The 20,409-nt window shown below is 50.1% G+C and overlaps 7 protein-coding genes across 7 annotated transcripts; 4 read left to right on the forward strand and 3 right to left on the reverse strand.

Annotated features, from left to right (window-relative positions):
* Positions 1-3,390: 3,390 nt before the first annotated feature.
* On the reverse strand, positions 3,391-5,512 carry IAR55_007033 (uncharacterized protein; the record flags this gene model as incomplete). Its single annotated transcript, XM_066950109.1, has 11 exons — positions 3,391-3,488; positions 3,558-3,859; positions 3,922-4,048; positions 4,104-4,331; positions 4,388-4,489; positions 4,539-4,601; positions 4,652-4,765; positions 4,821-4,847; positions 4,923-5,020; positions 5,074-5,140; positions 5,218-5,512. 11 exons carry the CDS (start codon positions 5,510-5,512, stop codon positions 3,391-3,393), a joined length of 1,521 nt encoding a protein of 506 aa, XP_066799324.1.
* Positions 5,513-5,904: 392 nt separating this feature from the next.
* IAR55_007034 (uncharacterized protein) lies at positions 5,905-6,408 on the forward strand (the record flags this gene model as incomplete). The annotated part of the gene is made up of 3 exons (XM_066950110.1): positions 5,905-5,931; positions 6,074-6,186; positions 6,297-6,408. The coding sequence occupies 3 exons, from the start codon at positions 5,905-5,907 to the stop codon at positions 6,406-6,408; spliced, it is 252 nt and encodes an 83-aa protein (XP_066799325.1).
* Positions 6,409-8,896: 2,488 nt separating this feature from the next.
* IAR55_007035 (uncharacterized protein) lies at positions 8,897-11,005 on the forward strand (the record flags this gene model as incomplete). The annotated part of the gene is made up of 5 exons (XM_066950111.1): positions 8,897-9,033; positions 9,095-9,134; positions 9,196-9,361; positions 9,545-10,883; positions 10,951-11,005. The coding sequence occupies 5 exons, from the start codon at positions 8,897-8,899 to the stop codon at positions 11,003-11,005; spliced, it is 1,737 nt and encodes a 578-aa protein (XP_066799326.1).
* Positions 11,006-11,242: 237 nt separating this feature from the next.
* On the reverse strand, positions 11,243-12,634 carry IAR55_007036 (uncharacterized protein; the record flags this gene model as incomplete). Its single annotated transcript, XM_066950112.1, has 3 exons — positions 11,243-11,636; positions 11,775-12,255; positions 12,334-12,634. 3 exons carry the CDS (start codon positions 12,632-12,634, stop codon positions 11,243-11,245), a joined length of 1,176 nt encoding a protein of 391 aa, XP_066799327.1.
* Positions 12,635-13,577: 943 nt separating this feature from the next.
* On the forward strand, positions 13,578-15,311 carry IAR55_007037 (casein kinase II subunit alpha; the record flags this gene model as incomplete). The annotated part of the gene is made up of 9 exons (XM_066950113.1): positions 13,578-13,595; positions 13,662-13,716; positions 13,774-13,850; positions 13,918-14,112; positions 14,284-14,442; positions 14,508-14,672; positions 14,748-14,842; positions 15,022-15,224; positions 15,280-15,311. 9 exons carry the CDS (start codon positions 13,578-13,580, stop codon positions 15,309-15,311), a joined length of 999 nt encoding a protein of 332 aa, XP_066799328.1.
* A 3,062-nt stretch (positions 15,312-18,373) lies between these two features.
* On the forward strand, positions 18,374-19,077 carry IAR55_007038 (uncharacterized protein; the record flags this gene model as incomplete). The annotated part of the gene is made up of 2 exons (XM_066950114.1): positions 18,374-18,599; positions 18,719-19,077. The coding sequence occupies 2 exons, from the start codon at positions 18,374-18,376 to the stop codon at positions 19,075-19,077; spliced, it is 585 nt and encodes a 194-aa protein (XP_066799329.1).
* A 335-nt stretch (positions 19,078-19,412) lies between these two features.
* Positions 19,413-20,172, reverse strand: IAR55_007039 (uncharacterized protein; the record flags this gene model as incomplete). Its single annotated transcript, XM_066950115.1, has 3 exons — positions 19,413-19,505; positions 19,748-19,824; positions 19,980-20,172. 3 exons carry the CDS (start codon positions 20,170-20,172, stop codon positions 19,413-19,415), a joined length of 363 nt encoding a protein of 120 aa, XP_066799330.1.
* Between the last annotated feature and the right edge of the window lie 237 nt (positions 20,173-20,409).

Raw genomic sequence — 20,409 nt, forward strand, 5'->3', positions numbered from 1 at the left:
TGAAGCTGAGTTGTAGTGGACGAAGAAGGCTTTTGGTTTGATGAGGAAGTAGAAACCTCCACGACAATTTCAAAGTCTGGTCTATATAGTCTTTCCACTCGATGGATATCGGATCAAGCCCCCACCGAAAGTACACCGAAAGGTCGTATCACCTGCCTTCTTCCGTCTGCAGTAGATGAATGTAGATGACAGCTGTGTGAATGTCTTACTGTGACACTGGTCCAATTCACAATATGATTCGTCCTTCGGGGGAGACAAATGTCCTTCTTTCTATCGAGTTCGTCTATAGTATGTGCGTTGCGATTCGGTCCAGACCGCTTGTACTCCGTCTTCTTCGTCGTCGTCGTCTTCGGTGCTCCTGTTGTTTTTCGTTACTCTCCTAAGTATGGAGTATGTGATGCGTTTTACGCTTGCGGTTCGTAAAAGAGTGTGGTGGGAGAAAGGGGAAAGACTTTGGATTCAGACGAGAGACCTGGATCGATAGGGGAGATTATATCGTGCTCTTGACGTTGTGGTTTCTGCTACTGTTGTCGCTGTCGAGGGGAGCGAGAGGACGAATATTATAGAAGATAGATGGAAGGTAAACCGATACAATAACGCAGGAGTCGCAAGTCGTAGCTTGCAACACAAGGTCTATGAAGGCAAAACCAAAAAGAGAACGAGGAATATGACAAGACCTGACCCGCAGGATAGAGTGGGCCCGTGATACGTGGTTGAAGATTAAGAGAAACGAGGGGGGAACGAAGTGGAAGAGCGAGAGCGATCGAAGAAGAGCCAAGTGAGCAGGAAGGGGCTGTTGTGGTGCTGATCTTCTTTGACTCATCCGTTTAACCGTCTTTGCTATTCGACCGTCCATTCGTTCCTAGTAGGAAAGCTTGATGGTTTGACCAACCAATGAGCAACATGGCGTAAGGCTTTACGGAAAGAAGCTTTCGATCTAGTCTTCAATCGCAGTCTCTCTCCCTCTCTCTCTCCGACAGCAGCCAGAATCAGGAGGAGAAGGAGGAGGAGGAGCAACGATTGCACTGACTGGAACAGGGTAAGGAAGAAGATCAACGGAAAAGCCAGAAAGCTTTCTTTGACCCTGTTTTCGGAGCTTCTTTCCCTGTAGACTAATGAATAGATTTCCCTCCTCCCGACCCTTAACGTAAACCCCCTCACCCCCAACCCCCCCCTCACGTTTCTCTGATTGATAATAACGTTGCGGCTCTTCCGATGAAGTAGGTATCGGCGGGACACAAGGTTGAATCAGTTCCTGTCTAAAAAGACAAAGAACCAAGACGCAGCTGACGCATAGACAATTGCGGTTAGTCTGTGAGTCAAGTATCTTAGTGCAGGGCCCAGGGGGTACACCCCTTCGCCTCCAAGAAGGACTGTATCGGCCGCTCCAAGAAAGATGTCCCTTGATGGAGGTTTCAGATCAGAGGCACTCACTCAGTGGATGGAAGAGTCGAGACACCGCAGCAGCAGCACCTAAGTGCTCCGGACACAAGCCTCGCTCGTCATGGAGATCAAAGAAGCTCAGAGTCCGAAAGCCACACTGCTCGAGAAGATGTGGGTTCAGGGTGTAGTCACGGTGTGGCGCTCATCGTGGCGGTCTGTGGCGGTCGCTCTCTAGTGGTATGAATTGTAATGATCGATCCTTGGTACAAGGGGCGGCAGAGGCGCCAGGTGCACCCACCCCACCCAGGAATCAATGCCAATGCAAATACAAAATAAAATAAAAAACAGAGAAAAAAAAGGACAAAAGCAGTCTAACCATATTCGACACGACTCCACCGGTTTGGAACGCACATTAACCTTAAAAAGAGCGAATGATTACCGTAAGCGGAGACGCCACCTAGGTAATTGTATCGATTACAACCAGAACAACAAATGGGAGGTGACCTCTGTCATGGTCGCAGTGCAGACGGATGATAATTGGAGGAACGACATGTCTCACAGGTATGAATCATCTCATTGTGATAGTTACCAGACTCGTCGAAGAGAAGGAGAGAGCTCCTACTGTCAGCAACAAGAAAAGAAAATATATGACACGGTTGTTGATCTCCGTTGTTGCTGATACAGCGCCATTTCGAAGTCGGTGTGACAAATTGCCTCCGTGACTTCTCGATGCAGTGGGCAATCCTAACAGAGAAGCAATCAATCGTTGCAGTACAACGAACACCCGCCTCTGAGCCCTCTGCATCTTCCAACACGTACAATCGCACGAAATCGTGGCGCAAGGGAGAGCGATGCGTCGGAGGCTTGGAGGGGGTCAGTGACCCCAATCACGGTATGGAGTGGTTCTGCCAAGCTGATAGCTAGCCAGCTGTACGGGATCGCGGGGCTACTGAAGTCTGACGGCATTCACTGGAAGATTGGAACCGCAGGAATGATCATGACATTGCATAAACGCTAAGAAATCGTCATTATTCTTATTGGTGACCGAAAAAAAGGGTGGAGAAAAAGTGGGGTAAGTGACAACCATAACATAATATCATTGCATACCGATATGAACCACGTCGATGACTTTTCGGTCCGAAGTCGTTCATTGAAAACCAGTCGATTCATGTTGCCCTCTCCAGAATTGGGATGGAGACGAGGATCGAGAGGTCGTGCAAAGGACAGCCGGAGATGACGGCATCAAGACCAGTCCCCTGGTCAAGACATGTCCCGTACACCCGACCCGTCGTTACTTACACGTACTTGCAAAAGCTCAGGTCACTTCAGGAAGATACACAGCCTGCCCGCCAATCATCGCTTTCCATCTCAACCGTGTTCTTCCATCGTTCGAAAAGAGAATCACCATACTGGTTGGTCGACCTTTCCAGATAAAGTTCACGTGATGGGCTCAACCAACCATAAAGGGAGAATTGTATGCGCTATCCGGCCCGGTGTTGCCGTGGCGTGCATTCAAGTATTATGATCTAGCCACCAGCCGTGTCGAAGAGTCAGACAGAGGAGGTACGACTACTCATCCTCCCGTGAGATGATCGGGAAGCAGCTTCTAGTCCCAGAACTCAGTCTTAACAGGCAGTTACCAGACTTGCGGTACCAAATCGCGACATCAAGTGGATTGAATGTGGATCGAAATGCCGAAATTCTAAAGAGCAGAAGGGAGGTGATCTCGATCCGCTTCAAATCATATGGGCATCGGATGTGGTCGATGAGGTGGCCCGCTTGGAGGGACAACAAACGCGTTCTGTGAACGGAGGGGGAATCAGACGCGTCGCTCGTTCCCCGCTCGGTGACCAGTCAACCCAAGAGCATTGCCAAAGAGCATTGCCAGGGAGCAGCCATTTCAACTGTACTTCTGTTGCATTATATCGAGGAAGCACTGCCCTTTGACCCTTCTACTTTGATACTTACTTTCATCATATCCATGTAAAGAAAACGGTCAACTGTCTCCTAGTCTAGTAAACCTCTCTCTGCCCAGTCGAAGAAAGCAGGCAGAGTCGTGCTTGCCAAAAATCCGATACCCGAGTACACTCCGACCTTTGTCAGGACTGGAACAGTCACACAAACGATGAGCAAAGCAAATTACGCATACACGGAACACCAAACCGATCACATACCTTCCGCGTCATATTTCGGCACCTGCTTCCTCCTCACTTTCTCCTTGATCTGAGCACTGCCACCGGGTTGGATCACTTGCTGATCCCCAGAATTCTGCTTCCCTGGTCGCGAGCGAAGTGCATGGGTGTGGATTTCACTCTTGTTATTCATGGGTGATACGCTTCTCTGCGAAGGGTGCGGCGAGAGTAGAGGCGAGTTTATCGGGCTCGGAACAGGACTAGCTGGATCCCGACCAGTCTGCAAATCTAGCACGGATGGAATAGCTCGGAAACCAACGCTGGGAGGGACCTTGTTATAGTCTCTGCAAGCCATACCAGAGTCAGCTACTCTGGTTTTGCGATTCGGTGACGGGCATCAACATACGTGGCAGCCTTGTAGAATCGTCGGGTAGGAATATCGATAATTCTTGAAGCGGCTCTAAAAATGGGCGGCAGGATACGCAAGAGTGTTGTCTTTGCGACCAGTCTCCAAGCAAATAGCACGCCAAGGCCTACGTTCGACATCAACTTGAGGACAGACACGGAGGTGTACAGAGGGCGACTGACCGAGAACAAGCCTAACCGCAATGATGACCAATCCCAGACCTGGTCCGTCGGTGAATATCGATCGTGCTGGTATATCATCTTGCCCGAAAACACTCCACCAGTGTCCTACGAACAATCCGTTGATGACTGCAAGCACAGCAATGGCGTCCTCGAAGCATGGACAGTCGTCAACGGGCTCGGGATGGTATCGAACGAGAGCCAGCGTTATAGGGATCGAGAGAGCGGGCACTGTACGTGTCAACTATGAGCTTCACCTCAGCACCTTTAGATATAGTCATACTCACCGAGAGATGTCCCGGTGTTGACCCATTCCTCAACTCCGTCACCGACGAAGATCCATAATGCCCAGCAGGCTATACCCATCGCGGTTCCTCCGAGAATGTCCGCTATCACTAAGGTCAGTCATGGTCTTTGCGATCAGTGTCATATACACACCTGTCGAATGCATACCCGTGTATACTCGCCCGCCGACAACGCTAGCAGCGTAGAAGAATAACACTGTGATCGGGGTCAGTTTCGTAAGGAGGTATGACCGTAGGCGCGCGCACTTGACCAGGTCGACATCACCACGTTCCATCCAAAATATTCTCGAGCTTCAAAGATCCATTGTCCAAGGAAGAGGGCGATACTGACAGAATTGGTAGAATGCGAGGACGGGAAGCCTAATGGAATGATGTCAGATGTGCAAAACAGGTTAAGAATGTCACAGCGACCCACCATATTCATGATGATGCGTGCTCATACCTGAGGTGACAAGGTCGCAATCGTCAGTATACAAGGAGGATCCAGCGATTGTTGCAAGAGTCAGAGTGGACTCACTCAGTCGGATGACAGGCGGACTGTATGGTCTAGGAACACAAACGAGATCTTTCGAGAACGAGGAGATGTATATTCCTAAGCCGACTACATAGGTCATACTATGCTCTCTGTCAGCTGCGCAAATCAGAAGTGAGGGGATATCTAGGCTCACCCTCGACCCTTCACCGGATGGTTGAAGAAAAAGAACAATGGCAGAAATGCCATGAAGAACGTGTGGGCTGAAGGATCGATCAGCTACCTGATCCAGCAGGCCCATGTCGTTCATGGATCTGAAGCAATATGATGGTACACTTACTGCCAAATATTGCTGTCCAGTAGAAATATTTGTCCCTCTCCTCCGTCCTCACCCTCTGTTGCCAGCCTGCCATCCAGTCCTTCTCCCTTCTCAATCTTCGCACGAACGCTCTCCTCAGCCATGCTCTCCATGGCGGAAGATGCCTGTCGTAGATTTCATCGGGTTGACATCCCGGTTCCCATTCTCTGTTCAGCTGAGCATCCTGTTCGGGTGTATGCTGAAATACAGCTGTTTCCGAAACAGATGATGGGATATCCAGATGTGGTAATGTCGGATGCTGGCTCGATGAGGCCATTGCGAACTGTTTCTTAGGATGAAGGGAAACTTCCTCGAAGGCCTGAGCACCGTATTGTATAATGACAGAGCTATTGTATCCCCCTTTTGACCGTTTTGTTGATGATTGTGAACACTGGTCCCATCTGTGAGCGCGTTTCGCAGAGGACAAAGGACAAGAAACCGAGGCCCCGCTTCACTCGTTTGACATGATCTTCTCTTGCGCGCCTAACAGCTTCGTGTTGTTGAAGACCTCCACGTTCATCGACCGCGCTCTCGCAGTAGATTGCAAGTTCATCAGTAAGTTGGTCATTCCCAACAGCTTCTCGTCCACTGTTTCATACGAGACCTCGAGCCGGCGAGCATATTCCACACCGGTACACTGGGCCACCCAAGGACCAGAATCCGTTCACCATGTCTGAACCTTACGCTTCCATAAAGGCAAGTGAGATCTTTTATTCTGATATGCCCAGGTTATACTTCGAAGCCCCGACCCTTTCAAGCTGCACCTGGTGTCGTCGGTTTGGCTGTCCGGTGATTGTTCCTTGACAGAACCCAGCTAACCCAACGGCTTGCGTTACAGAAACTCCACGCGTCGCTCCCTGCCTTTCAACCTCCGGTATCAACAGCTGCTTTGCCCACCATCGCTCTCCTCTCGCTACTTGGCTTCTTCGCTCTGACTTTCCTCTTCACAACGTGAGTGATATCAGCTCGACTCCACTCATCAATGTCAAGTCCTGCCGTGTCCAATTGGTACCCTCGCCTCACTCTGGGGTATCAAAATGTACTGATTTCAGACATCTTAGGTTACCAAAATCACGACTCCCCATTCCCGAGCTCGGCACAGCTCTTATAGCATCGGCTCTGGCAGGAGGCGGTGTCGTAGCGCTCTTCTGCACATTAGGTGTATACGTTTAGATTGGAGATTGGAGCGCATGCAGAGAAAGGCAGGACGAAGAAGCACATGCTAAAGTATGCTTCATATGAGTAGGCTTAGGAAGAGATACCGACATGACATATACCACTTCTGATGATAGTCGCGCGAGACCCTCAAGTCATCCTTTGACTATGAGGTGTATCGACTTCAGGCTCAATCATGCTTTCTGACACAGCACGCTTTGACGGATGTGCTTGACATCGACCCACTGAAGTCCATCTGATTGATGACTGAACATGCAGTATCTCAACTGATGGATTGACATACTTTCACATCCATTCTTGCTCATTTGGCCATTCGTTCTGTTTTCCCATCCTTGAGCGGCACATCATGACCGGCTCAGTACTCCAATTTTAGCACCGCATGAAGGTCTGTGTGCCAAGCATCTCGACCGCAGCACGATGCCAGACAACCGAGATTCCCGCCAACCGAACGTCCCGATTTAGAGATGTCTTGCTCGAAGAAATCATCATCGCGAGGGTGAGACCGACGACGGCGAAGCTGTCATTTCTGTTCGTGCCCAGATGATTTCGTCATCTCGTCGTTGGCAGTGCGAAGCATCAACAGCTTCAAAGATATCAAGGACAGACTCACGATCTGCTTTCCCTTCCCAGCTTAAGATCACTTCGAAGCAGGGCGAAGACGCGCTTTGTCAGCTCACACACTCTCTACTCAGCATCGAGAGTCGGTCTTAGCAGTGAGACAAGCGTGTATCGGGTCATAATTTATAAAGTCTTTGGCAACCTTATTCAACTGGGTGGTGACAACAGCACATCATCACAACCACCTTGGCAATTCGACACGGGTTTCAAGCCATACATGTTTGATCGTATAAGCACCTGGTAATTGGAATTGCATCCGTCTTGACCGAGTCTGGGCAATGTTCACATACTCAACATCTCAATAGTCATTTAACAACACCTCCAGACTGGCGAGAAAGGCACACGGCAGTTAGTATTGTTATCGGAAACGCCGATTACGGCCAGAGCTGCAGCCAACATTCGGTTTCGGGACACTGGTGCTGACTCCTCTTTCACCCGACGTATAGCAGACCACAGCAAGGGACGACCATGACTGCTGGTCGGGTGGACTATTGTTGTGATCAGCCATAGATTGCAGAAGAAATCGGGACACTACGTAAGAGTTGTACACTCCGGCTGAGGTCGAGCAGCATGTAGTGCAAAGGAAAAGATCGGCTGTAGGCCAAAACAGTAGAGCAAGTCAATATCAAGTCTGACACGACGCTTTCCAAGTACACTTCTATCCTGCCACAATCGCTTTTACCATCCCCTTCCAACAAATTCAACATCATTCCAGCTTATCTGGACAAAACAAGCTTCTTATCGTTGCGTGTCGTCGCCCGCGAACTCCCACCTTTCTTTTTACGGAAATGACGTATCTTCCTGTGGGACAACGGGTCATCGGTATCGTGCCTGAAAGCCGAAACTGGGGTAGTGATACCCGGATGTTTTGGTTTTTTTCCATGATAGGTTTCGAGTGACATTCAAGATTTCTGGTCGAGGGACGGGAAGCGGGGCGAGACTACGACTGTGGGATGTTGTTTCTCCGGGTAGAAGAGGTACGACAGAGGAAGGAGCAGGGCAAGGATGGGGTCATTGTTAGTATGTTAATTGAACAGCTGCAGCTGCCCTGCTTGTTCCTTTCGCTGCTGCTGTTCACGAGATTCCCGACGGTCTCGACTTTTCTTATTCTGTCTCGTTCTTGTGCCTCACACATACTACCTTCCCCCAAATCCTGAGAGGTACCCAAGAAACCCGGAGAGGGACAACCCCGAAACATATGTTTTGAGTGAGCGACACGGTGTGATGTTTCTGTGCGGTGGTGAAGAAGAGGATGGTCTGATCGTTTGATTTTCTTCTGTGATGTCATGGTGGAAAGTGAACCAATTGATTATGGTGTGAAAAAAAAGAGCCATCCATACGGTGTGATACCTTGATGCGATTACAATCTCGTGTTTCGTGTCCAATGCACTATACACACAAAGGATGAGTAACTTCTGAAGTGGACTTTCGCCGATCAAATCAATCAGCATAGGTGACGCCACTCGGGTTACACGCTCACTACGTACCCCTGTCTCGTCTGGTCTCAGTCCGAATCCAACTTGCAACACGTAACATCCTTTTCCGGCTCTTCAATTTCTTCGTTCATATCTTACTGCCGCGGATTGAGCAAACAGCAGGGGGTCCGAGCACAGCAACTGTCAGACCCTATTCGCTGGTTTCTGTTTTGGAATAGAACGGGGAAAGCATTTTAGCACGATCCCTAGGGACGTTGTCGAGGCATCATCATCGATCAACACGTCCTTCCACCATTGCAACACAGTAGAACGGTGAAGCGTCGCGTCGCGAGGTGAGTGTCCTGGTTTCCCATTCACGCTCCTCAACCCTCCATCACCTCGACGACTACAGCTGCTTTGATCAACCTTGACGTTACGGTGCGAATGCTCACATGCCTCCAATGGTTTTTCAGATGTTCATCGTCCCAACCCCTCCGCTGCTTGCTCTCCTTCTCTCCCTCCCTTCCATACTGGCATTCTCGTTCAGTACATCGACCCCTACACAATGTGGGAACTTCACCGTGCAATGGTGAGTCGCTTAATAGGCGATACGACTAAGGACGCATGTTGATTGACGATATGCTCTGCAGGTCGGGCGGTACACCGCCATACCATCTTGTCCTCGTCCCTGTACGTTTGCCGTCATACATTGGGAATCATCACCCCATCTGACCAGTCTTCTTGCTCGCAGACCATCACGGTCGCTTCAGGTCACATCGCGAATAGCTCGATTCCTACCGATCTCACAAGTCCTTATTCTTACTCGTTCAACCTGGATCAACCTGCCGGACTGGAGTTTATGCTTTCCATGTCGGATGCTAGTGGATGGGGAACGGGAGGGACCACCTCTATCTTGAGTAAGTCGAGTCGTTGCACTTGAGGCACAGCGAAGGATATGTACGGAGAAGTGGTGTGTGTATGTGTTACGACACGTTATGAGACAGAAGCACAACGACCGGGATTACAGTCAGACAACAAAACGAGACCACGGAAGGGAAAGTTCAACGAAAAGCAACCACTGACACCTTGCCCCACCTCAGCCGTCGGTTCCTCCTCTGATACTTCATGCCTCCCTTCATCGCTCAACTACGATTTCTTCTTCTCCATTTCTCCCGATTCCAATCCCACTTCATGCAGCACCATGTCTGTGTCCTGGGACAGCAATGCTACCGAACCCGTCTACCTGTACGGCATGATCCCTCACGGTACCTCTTTCCAACTTCCCATCGACTATGGGAGGTCAACATCCTACGACTGGACAGTCAACATTGCGCAAGGCACACAGTTTCTGCTGTTGATGGCTGATGCCGGGAGATATCAGACTGGTGGATCAACACAACTCTACACAGTACAAAATGGAGGAACGAGCTGTATCAACTCGACTAGTCCGTCGTCCAATGGTGGTACTTCAACAACGGGGACATCCAGTGCCGCACCCAGTAGTACTTCTAACGTCTCTGGTGTGGGCGGCTCTTCGTCTGGTGGCACCGCCAGCGATACTTCGCCTTCTAGTGGATCGTCGGGCAAATCACACACCGGCGCAATCGTCGGTGGCGCAGTAGGAGGCGTAGCATTCCTCCTTCTTCTTGCCCTTTTACTGTTCTGCTGTATCAGACGACGAGCTCGAAACAAGGGTTCCGCAGCCGACCCAGCGATCAAGTCGTACGGTATCGCTGGTGGGGAGAAGGGTCGTCGAGGAGGTGGAACAAGTGGTAGGAATACCTTGGATCTGGTCAATTCGGATGATCATGCAGAAGCGGGAGTAGGAGCTGGTCTGTTGGCAGGGCAGGAAAGGAGACATGAACATGGACAAGGTGATGTCAACGGAGATATCTACCAGCCTAGTCCATTCAGGTATCCCTCACCACCCCAAACGCCTACTGGACATGGGACGACGCCAAGCGGTCACTCCTCTGACACACCTGGAATGGTCGCTCTTGCAAGCGAGAAAGCGACACAACGAAGCCATCAGACCCCTACAGCTGCTCCTTTGGCACCTTTCGCTGGCGGAACCCCAGGTAGCGGGACCAATACCGGAAGCGACACCAGACCAAGTATTGATTCGACTCACTCGGCGCGTCCCAATGGTGGGACAACGGTAGGCGGGATTGCGCCAACCGAGGCGTCCAATCAAGCGACTTTGGGACACGGCGGAGGTGGGACCCCAGGGAGGATGAGCTCGATCCGGAAGACACCATCGTCTCAACATATCTCTGGTGTTCCACCGTCTCCAGGTCTTGGTCTGGGACCGACGCTGGCCGGAGGTGTGGCAGGTGCAGGTGCAGGCACGGGAAGTGGAGAAGGTAGAAGGTTGCCCGATCTACCGGCCAGGGAGACGGAGACGAGGTTTGTACAACATGAGGATGCGGGCGTGGTAGTGTGAGTGCGAGCTTGATGCGGTACAACGTCTCGAAGGATAACGCTGACGTTCTCCATCACGTCCCAGTGACTTGCCGCCAAGATATGATCAGCTGAGAGCGAGGAATCCGGATCAAGCGTAGATGTTATGGTCGAAGCTGCATGACAGACGACTTTGATCATGTAGGGTGGTCAAAGTGTGGTCATAGCAAGCATGCGAGAAGGCGGGCAACACCATCCGTCGCGAGCAGTGTATCAAGTTATAATACAGAATCAAAACATCGGCGGACCAACGCAGTAGAGAAATACACGTAAATTCATTGCCTTGTAGTCATAATATGTACATAATATGCTGTTACTTCCATGACTTGATACCAACCTTACATCTGCACCTGATAGCCCACTTTGTCCTTGAGGACTTTGACGCTAAGATCCCACAGTTTCCTGGCCAATTCATCCGATTTGGCCTGATCGCTCTCGGTATCCACCTTGCCATCTGCTTCCGTAAAATACCTCCCTTGAACCTCTTCCTTCCTCTCTGCGACGGTCTTGCCCACCCCTGCCCAAAGCGCGGATTCACACCCTTGCTCTTTCGACATGAACACCATGTTGGCGCCGATCTCGAGGGCCTTTCCCAGAAGACCGTATGCCTCGGTAGCGCCTTTTTGCTGTTCGGTGGCTACTGCTCCGGGATGGGTGGCCAGTGCTAGGATGGGAGATGTCGAGGTGATGGAGGGGAGATGTCGTCGAGTGAGTTCACGAATGAACAGGATTCTACGGAGATGGCAGATTATGTCAGTTCGACTAAAGGCTGTATACAAGTATGCGCTCTGGTCTACGATTGAAAACGTGATAGACTTAGGGAAATATTAAGCAGCCAGGTGGAAGGTCGAAGACTGGCAAATCACTCACGCCATCAACTTTGATCTTCCATACAACAACGTCTCGTCCATGTCCGTACTGACTTCCTCCAAATCATCAAACTTGACTTCATTCGGACTAGCTCTGTGCAGTTCACTGCTCTCCGCCACGATCCTCGTACTGTATTTCTCATACACATCAGCCCCTGTGCCCTGTTTCTTCTCGCTGGTCTCTTTGAGCAGACCCAGGAGATTATCGACGAGGACCATCGACGCGAGATGATTCACACCGAAATGGTTTCCGACACCGTCATTCGTGAGACCAAAAGGGGCTACTCCGATCCCTGCGATGCAGTAGAGCATGTCGAGTCGGGGGAGGGTGGAGGCGAGCTCTTTAGCGAGTGAGATGACGGAGGAAAGAGTCCCGAGATCCACCTGGTGATGAGTGATGAGTTTGGGGGCGTCAGGAGCCACTTTGGTAATGTTCGCAATGGCTTGGTCCGCATGGGACTTGGTAGCTGACAGGATATGGACTACATGTAGCGCAAAGGTTTCAGTGATAGTCCACGGACGGGTGATCATATGAAGCGCTCGCTGATTCGCTCACTCACCCTGACAGCCTTTCTGAACTAAAGCAGAGACGAGAGCCTCTCCGATACCTCTCGATCCTCCCGTCACGACGGCGATCTTCCCCGTGAGATCAGGCATCTCTTCGATCTTATATCGATTAGACATGAGTCCGGCGGGAGCGACCATCTTGGCGATTGATGATGTGGAGAAGGGTTTCGAGACGAGCACAGGGAGTTGGGATGATGTCAGGATAGAAGATCGGGACAGAATCTGGACTGATCGATTGGTGGTCGATAGACCTGAACGAAAGATGGGTGTTCTGGTCAGGACACGAACGGACATGTGTAGTGGGAGTGTGGGAGGGACAGTAATCGATCCAGATGATCTTGGTCGATATGATTGAGTTGGAAGGGGAGAAAAGAATCAAAGGAGAAATGTTGATTCTTGTGTTCATGACTTACGATTGAGCTTCCAAGCCAATCGGCTGTCTGACCCGCAGGAAATATCGTTGACGACGATATTCAGGAAAGAAAAGACAAGACGCGAGTGGAGGATATAACTTGTGTGTGTGTATATGTCACCGAGAGAGAGATCGAAGGGGGTCGTAGATCAGATCGTATCGTAATAGGAACTGGTCTGGGATCAAAAAAGGTGGATCATACAGTCGATGATGACATGACGACACTGCCCTATCTCTCACGCTAGCTCTCGCCCATGTCTCATTGTCATTTACCGCGCATCCATCATACGCCCACCAAAAGAGAGATCGAGATCGAGGTTTATCCCATTACGAGTAACTACAGTCGGACCACCTCCACATCGACCCGAATGCGGGGTAATCAGGAAAACCCGTGCCACATTCGGAGATATAAACTCCGGTGATATACAGGCTTGGTACTTTGTAAGCCTTTGAGGTTTACAGTCGACGCGTACGGTGGTGGACATGTCGTTGAAGGTCTCATTGACAGTGATGGAAGAGGTCAGCCCGTTCAGGATCCACAACAGACAGCCAAGTATAGAATTCACATCCACACGATACACCAGCTCCCCTGAATTTCCCTTTCATCTTTTTCGCACGCCACAACGATTGATTCAACCTTCGGTCACGCTGCCCACATCTTTCGCCATAGCATCGGAGACCGAGTGAGCAACGACCACAGGGCTTATATCGAGAACGAACGAACGAAAGAGCGACGTCTCCCTTGCCTTTCCCCCCTGCTCGTCGAGTTTTGCATCTCTCCTCCGTACCATACAAATCACAGCGTCGAAACATACCAATTTCAGAATGAGCGGGAGAAGTGTTGTGCGTCCGACCTCCTCTTCAACCTACCATCACAAGGTCGTAGCTGATTCGTTCACCATCTTCCAGGCTAGAGTATACGCCAACGTCAACGAGAAGCTGGGCAGATCATGGTGGGATTATGGTGAGTGACCCGAAGTCGAAGACCGGCATGAGATCAAAAGCTAAAATGCGTGAATAGACAACCTGGTGGTACAATGGGGTATCCAGGACAACTACGAGATTGTTCGAAAGGTTGGACGAGGGAAGTACTCTGAGGTGCTTTCACACGTTTCCCATCTACCAGTTCACAAGAGTATCAGGCTGATGTTCTCGTCACTACCAGGTTTTCCAATCAGTCCACCTCCCGACGAACCAAAAATGCATTGTCAAGGTGCTCAAACCAGTAAAGAAGAAGAAGATCAAACGCGAAATCAAGATCCTCCAGAACCTCGCTGGGGGACCCAACGTCGTCGCTCTGCTGGATGTTGTCAGAGACAACCAATCCAAAACCCCTTCCATCGTCACCGAATATGTCAATGTGAGTGCAAATCGCCTTTCCATGCCCGGGTGTCCGAAGGAGAGGGAGGATGCAGCAAAAGAGAGGTGGATCGGAGAGGTGGAGGATGCTGAGAGCCGCTTCTCCTTGAAATGCTCGATTCGACCCAGAAACTGACTGACTGACTTTGGTCGGGAGACATCTTCACATCAGAATACAGAATTCAAGACCCTCTATCCTAAATTCACCGATTTCGACGTCCGATACTACGTCTTCGAGCTGCTCAAAGCTCTCGACTTCTGCCACTCAAAGGGTATCATGCACAGGGATGTCAAGCCGCATAACGTTATGATCGATCACGAGAAGAAGACGGTGAGCTGCTGCGAACATGCCAACGTGGGATGCGGACCTGCGGCTGATGGCAAATCGCCTGGTAGTTACGGCTCATCGATTGGGGATTGGCAGAGTTCTACCACCCAGGGACAGAATACAACGTCCGAGTCGCATCTAGATACTTCAAAGGTCCCGAATTGCTCGTCGACTTCCAGGAATACGATTACAGTCTGGACATGTGGAGTTTGGGGTGTATGTACGCCAGTATGGTGAGTCTTCGACTTCATTTTCAAAGGGGTTCGTCTACGTCCCGCAATTCTCGTTGTGCTGACAACGCCAATTAGATCTTCCGAAAAGAACCATTCTTTCATGGTCATGATAATGCGGATCAGTTGGTGAAGATTGCAAAGGTGTTGGGTACGGATGAGTTATTTGCATAGTGAGTGGACAATCCGTGTCATTGTCTACACTCTCCGTCCCCATCGTCCGCATTTTGCCTATCCAATATCAACCTGTCTAGGACAATCTCGTCTCGTCTGTCCTCGTTTTAATTGCTCATCCCAACTGTCCTCTCTCTCTTCACCGACGTCTTTAAAATCTAAATTGACAATCTCGCAGCCTCGAACGATACGAAATCGACCTAGACGCCCAATATGACGATATACTAGGCCGGTACCCTCGCAAGCCATGGTCAAGATTCATCACCTCTGAGAACCAGCGATATATCTCGAATGAAGCGATTGATTTCCTCGACAAGCTATTGAGATACGACCACCAGGAGAGATTAACGGCAGCAGAAGGACAGGAGCATGCTTATTTCGGTCAGTGTGTGACTGAGCGCTGACCACGAGCTTTGAGCTGATATATGTCTCCTAGCACCTGTGAGAGAAGCGGCGGCGAGGAAGTAGGCATTTGAGAAGATCGCGGCCTTTTTCCGAACTTGGCACGAAGACGTAGTCGGTGAAGAGGTCGACTGGAAGACAGCTTTGTTTGGCAAAGATGGGCCTATCACGAGAGGTGTACATTGTGGATTAAAGGAGACCGAGATCGTATACACGCATTGTACGAAGAGGAGCAAGCGGTTGGAAGACCCCACTTTAGTGATAGTTTCGTTCATAGTCTGTCGGAGAGCCTAACGGTCACATGTCATGTAGAATCTCCATATAGCGTGGCTTGGTCGGCTCTTTCGTGGTCTCCCAACAGCGTGAGCACTCTCGACTGATGCGACTTTTCAGGTATGAACGATCTGTCGACTGCAAATGTGTGTTCTTCTACTCGTGAGCGCTTGGAGACCCGTGATCGGACTCTTCAGATTGGATTCCTTCGACGACAACATATATGGACTGGGCAAACCTCTAGTCCAGCCCGCGCCACACTACTTTCGGTGTGTACCTTACGTGATGGACAGCTCGAGTCGTTTGGTCCTTAGGCAAGCATATTCTGTAGCAGCCTGTATCCTGTTATACACAGATTGTGTGAAGTGGGACCACTAGACCGACGATCGTATAGTATACCAACATCGACACCGTGCCGATATTCTTGCTAGTCGAATGCGCACCAAAGTCGACTCTGTATCTCTGCGATTGTATCTATGCGAAACGAAAGCAGCCAAGCCTCCTCCCGAATTCACCAGTCCACGAGACCTGCATGGGCGTTGTGGATCGACTTACTTGCACTTGGATTTAGTCGCTACGTCGGTCATACTGTGCAGTACGGTACAGTCACCGAAGAAAGTCTTGGAACGGGCAGTTCATGTGGCACACCGTTTCGACTGTATTCTGAGCGCTGCCATGCATTTCTCATCATTTTATATATGGTTTTGCTCTGAAATTTTGCATGGCGAATGCCCAGACTCTGAAGACAATACTACAGTGTACTCAGAAACGGGTTGGTCCACCTTCAGCAGCAACTTCAGCTTCAACCCTCTTTCCCATTGATGCCACTAACGTGTTGACAATCTCTAGGGTAATGTCATTCCATGCAGCTTCAGCCTGCATGAATGCACCATCTCTGGAGGTTGAGCGAGCGGTTGAAGAGCCTGTGGCAGCTTTGAGTGTTGCCCAGGTGTTCTCAATAATGTTGAGATCCGGGGAGCAAGGCGGATGGGATTGACTGGTAAACCAACCACTCTGGCGTATCAATTTGCAAGCGTTTCCTTTGTGTGCTGGGGCTCCATCTTCCACCACCATTATGTCTTTCTTTCGTACTCCATTGGCTCGTGCCATCCCTGTCACCGCTGCTTTCAATTCCTTCTTCATGATCCATTCTGCATACCGTGGCGCTGTTAAGGTTTCTGCAGCAATTCTCTTGCTATTTTCGACATAAGATGGCCGAAGAGGAATGCGATAGAGTGGATGTTTGTAGTTGTGACCAATGGCGCACCAAAGCTGAATGCTCTCTCGACCAGAATGGAAGGTTGGAATGATGTGCTGGGGTTGGAATGCATCGCCATTTTGCCTGGTGGTGAGAGGGTGTCTGGGGGGGGGTGTTGCCAATCTCCAAGCAGCTTTCATCCGTGAATAGAACTAGGTCCCAGTTGGTTTCTGCGTTCCCCCTTGCCCATGTCATCCTCTTCTGCCTCTGGAGCGGAGTAATGTTTGGTTTTTTGCGCATAGCTCGACGGAAGAAGCCTTGAGAATGGGCAAAAGCGCGGAAGGTGGTGAGAGATACATGGTATTCTGCGGCAATTTGGGTCCAGGTTTGCCTTGGGTTGAGGAGGAAGCCTCTGAGAATGGCACGCTTGTCACGCTCGTTGAGTTTTTGGGGCCAACCAGACCTGGAATTGTGATAGGTGTGTCCATACTGCTCCCAATGGCGAACAAAGTTGAAACAAGATGTCTTGGGACTACCGTGTATTTTGCTTAATTCACCGTAAGAAATACCAGCTTTTCTGCCTTCTACAATGGCTCGTTTCTTTGTAGGGGTGCCATGGGCCATATTGACTGTTTAAATGCATGACTTGAGGTACAAAATTGAGGGAAAAACAAGGCTCGAGACCAAGAGATAATATCAGAAACGGCGGAAGTACAAGCGTTCTCGTGACGTCACGCTCGTTCCAAGACTTTCTTCGGTGACTGTACAGTACAGATTGCATCAGGCCGCTCTTGGCAAAAGCAAAAGCTGTGTTGGGTTCGGTCCTCGGTCGTTCTCCTCATCACTTCCCCTCCGTCCTGTATGTCCGAATATCGAATACTCGTGTCCTCACTGTTATACGACTGTGCTCATACATGCTTTGCCTTGCTGCATTAGAGTACTGTTGAGCTGCTCTATCCCAGTGCCAAGCCAGAATTTGTAACGTAATTGACCCAAGTCCGAGCTAAAGTCATCATGCTGTGTTGTTAGCTGAAATGTGGTTTAACGTAAAGAATGCGGACATCAGCTGCTTAGGTAACTTACACGACAATAGCTCTCAGAGCCAAGACGCATATATGGATGCTAATTGGCCTGAGGTGAAGGTACGAGGGCAGCCTGCTCTCGGTGCATGAGAAACAGGTCGGACCGGCTGATGAAGGCGAAGTTTCGAGCTCGAACCCAACCTCCATATACATAATCCTCAAGCCTTATCTTGATCATACCTTGATACTGGTCTCTCGATCGTCGATTCTGGCAGAGCTTGTTCTATTGGACAAACATGATGATGGTGGTCAAGAGCAAGATTATCCGATACGGACTGATCGTGAGTTGGCTTCGTGACGGGACGGTCGGACATGATCAGCTGCCTTTCTCTGCGTCGACAACGAGGTGCTTTGCCTCCTGCTGTGTCACTCATTTGTCGTCGGCTTGTCGACCCAAGCTCCTATCTCCTATGTTGTGAGCTCGAGCACACAAGCAGGACAACATGCCTTTGATCCAGAGACAGTACGATACATACTTTCTTTCCATACTCGAACCTCATCACGGTCTTGCCTTATCTTGCAATGTCATGTCTCATCAAATAACCTGACTGATCCTCCTGTTTCGATTGCCTCAGATGACCCACTCGATCCTCCTCATCCTCATCCTCCTCATCTCAGTCCTCTTATCCGGCTCATTCACCAACTTCATACCCCACATCGTCGCCGCAGGGACATGGACCGTCTACATCCCCACGGCTATACTCTTGCCAATGTGCCGACGGGGTAAAGGGGTGAGGACGAGGTTCGATTCGGCGAAGGGAGAGACGGTGTATCTCTCTGCTCAGATGATTTGTTGGATGAGTGAGTTTTTTGTTGCACGGAACTTTCTCAATGAAGTTTAAAGGTTGGATTCGGTTCTATCTGCTTCTGGAACTGGAGGGCAAGCTTGAGTAAACGACGTGACTGATACATCCGTATAGCCTCACTTGTGCTCTCGATCCTCCAAGCAGATCAAAGCTCATGTCATCATGCCCATCTATACTACTACCCCGTCGAATCATCCTGGATCCAATTCTACGGCGTCATCGAGAGCATGGCCGTGTACTGCCACACCATGATCGCAGTGTCTGTCATGAGCGGGATCCATCTGGTCGTTCTGGGAGGGTGGATGGTGCATGTCGTCCTGCTCGTGAAGAAGTGGGAGAAGGTGCGGGAGGGGGATAGTGACAAAGGTTGGGAGTCGGGAATGCATAGATTGGTCGAGGGTAATGACAAGAGGAGAGGAGAAATGGGGGGAAGGGAATGGAAGGAAAGTCAGGAACGGTTGAATGAGGTGTAGGAATGTGTGATATGCCTAAACGATATGGTTTGAAGAGCATGTTGCTCACTCTGTTAGGTGGAAGTGAGGCGATGTGGTCAATCGGTTTGTAACTCTTCCATAAGGTCAGATCAGGAAATGGTATCCATAGCTTCTATAATCATGCTGGTGCGCAATGGGTAGGAGGCGTCCACCGAGGCAAGGTCGATGACAAAGAGCATCGCATCATCCGTTCCGATCCACCCTCTCGTCTGTGCAAAATATCCAGACTGATTCTTTTCTCACTTGATCGGTTTCACACCTCCTGTCTCCTGTCGCTCGTCAGTCTTCATCATACATCCCTCGTTCACTCCAACTTATATCTGCCCATCGAGCTTCTTCTCGCCAAACTCCTTCTCTTCCGGATTACGGAACACGGTCCCAGCGAATTTCTTCGCGTAGCCATTGACCTGTTGAAAAGATGCGATAGACGGCGCGAGGGTGCGGGCGGGTATGAATGGGTTTGTGGGCCCGGAAAGGGAGGCGCAAAAATGAAATGTCACAAAACCGAAGCCGTGCGATTGGAGTATGGTAGGAAGAAAAATGGTTCATGTGTTATCGGTATGATTGTTTGCGGGGAGACGTTGAATAGCAGTATGGTACATCTTTTAGTGTTCTGACCACGGTGTTCCGAATACAAATTCATACTCACCTGCTCCTTGAATGGAATCTTCTCGGTCGTACTCGTACTTTGTTCAACCACACCCCCTGTTCCAGGAGCTGTTGCGGCTATACTCGATTTTAAAAAAAAAAACAGAATCAGCTCCGTCTCGTGCTACTTCAAGCGATTCACTTCCCCTGTCCTACACAGGCGCACTTCCCAAGCTTCCGCTGCTCACCATCGCTAAATCCCTGAGAGAATTACAAGTGAGACTGATACTCACCCTGTTGAGGCTCATTCAGATCCAAAGGGGCAGCAGGGAGATTAGTCCCCTGCGCCACGATAGATGGAGGAGCAGCCGGACTCGTCGCTAAGCCCGAACGGGGCTGAGTCGCAGCTGCTGAAGTGGTGTTGGTCCCGGAACCAGTACCTGTGGAAGTGTTCTCGCTAGTGTGGATATCTTGAGATGCTGACATTTCGTTCTGGAATGCTTGAGTTCGTCTGTAGTGAGTGAAACGTTGTTGTTGTTGTGAGGAGGAGACACGGAGGCCGCCAAGATAGTCTGTCTAGCTCGTAGATGGAACATGAGCATTTCAGGTGGCAACAGCGTTCACAGAATGACGTCATATTTCTTTTTGATGTGGCACCGTTTTGAATCCCTAACAGCTAGCTGGATGATAAGATACGTACTGGCTGCATTTGAGGCAATTTGC

The sequence above is a fragment of the Kwoniella newhampshirensis genome, assembly GCF_039105145.1.
Source record: "Kwoniella newhampshirensis strain CBS 13917 chromosome 10 map unlocalized Ctg15, whole genome shotgun sequence".
NCBI classification, from domain to species: domain Eukaryota; kingdom Fungi; phylum Basidiomycota; class Tremellomycetes; order Tremellales; family Cryptococcaceae; genus Kwoniella; species Kwoniella newhampshirensis.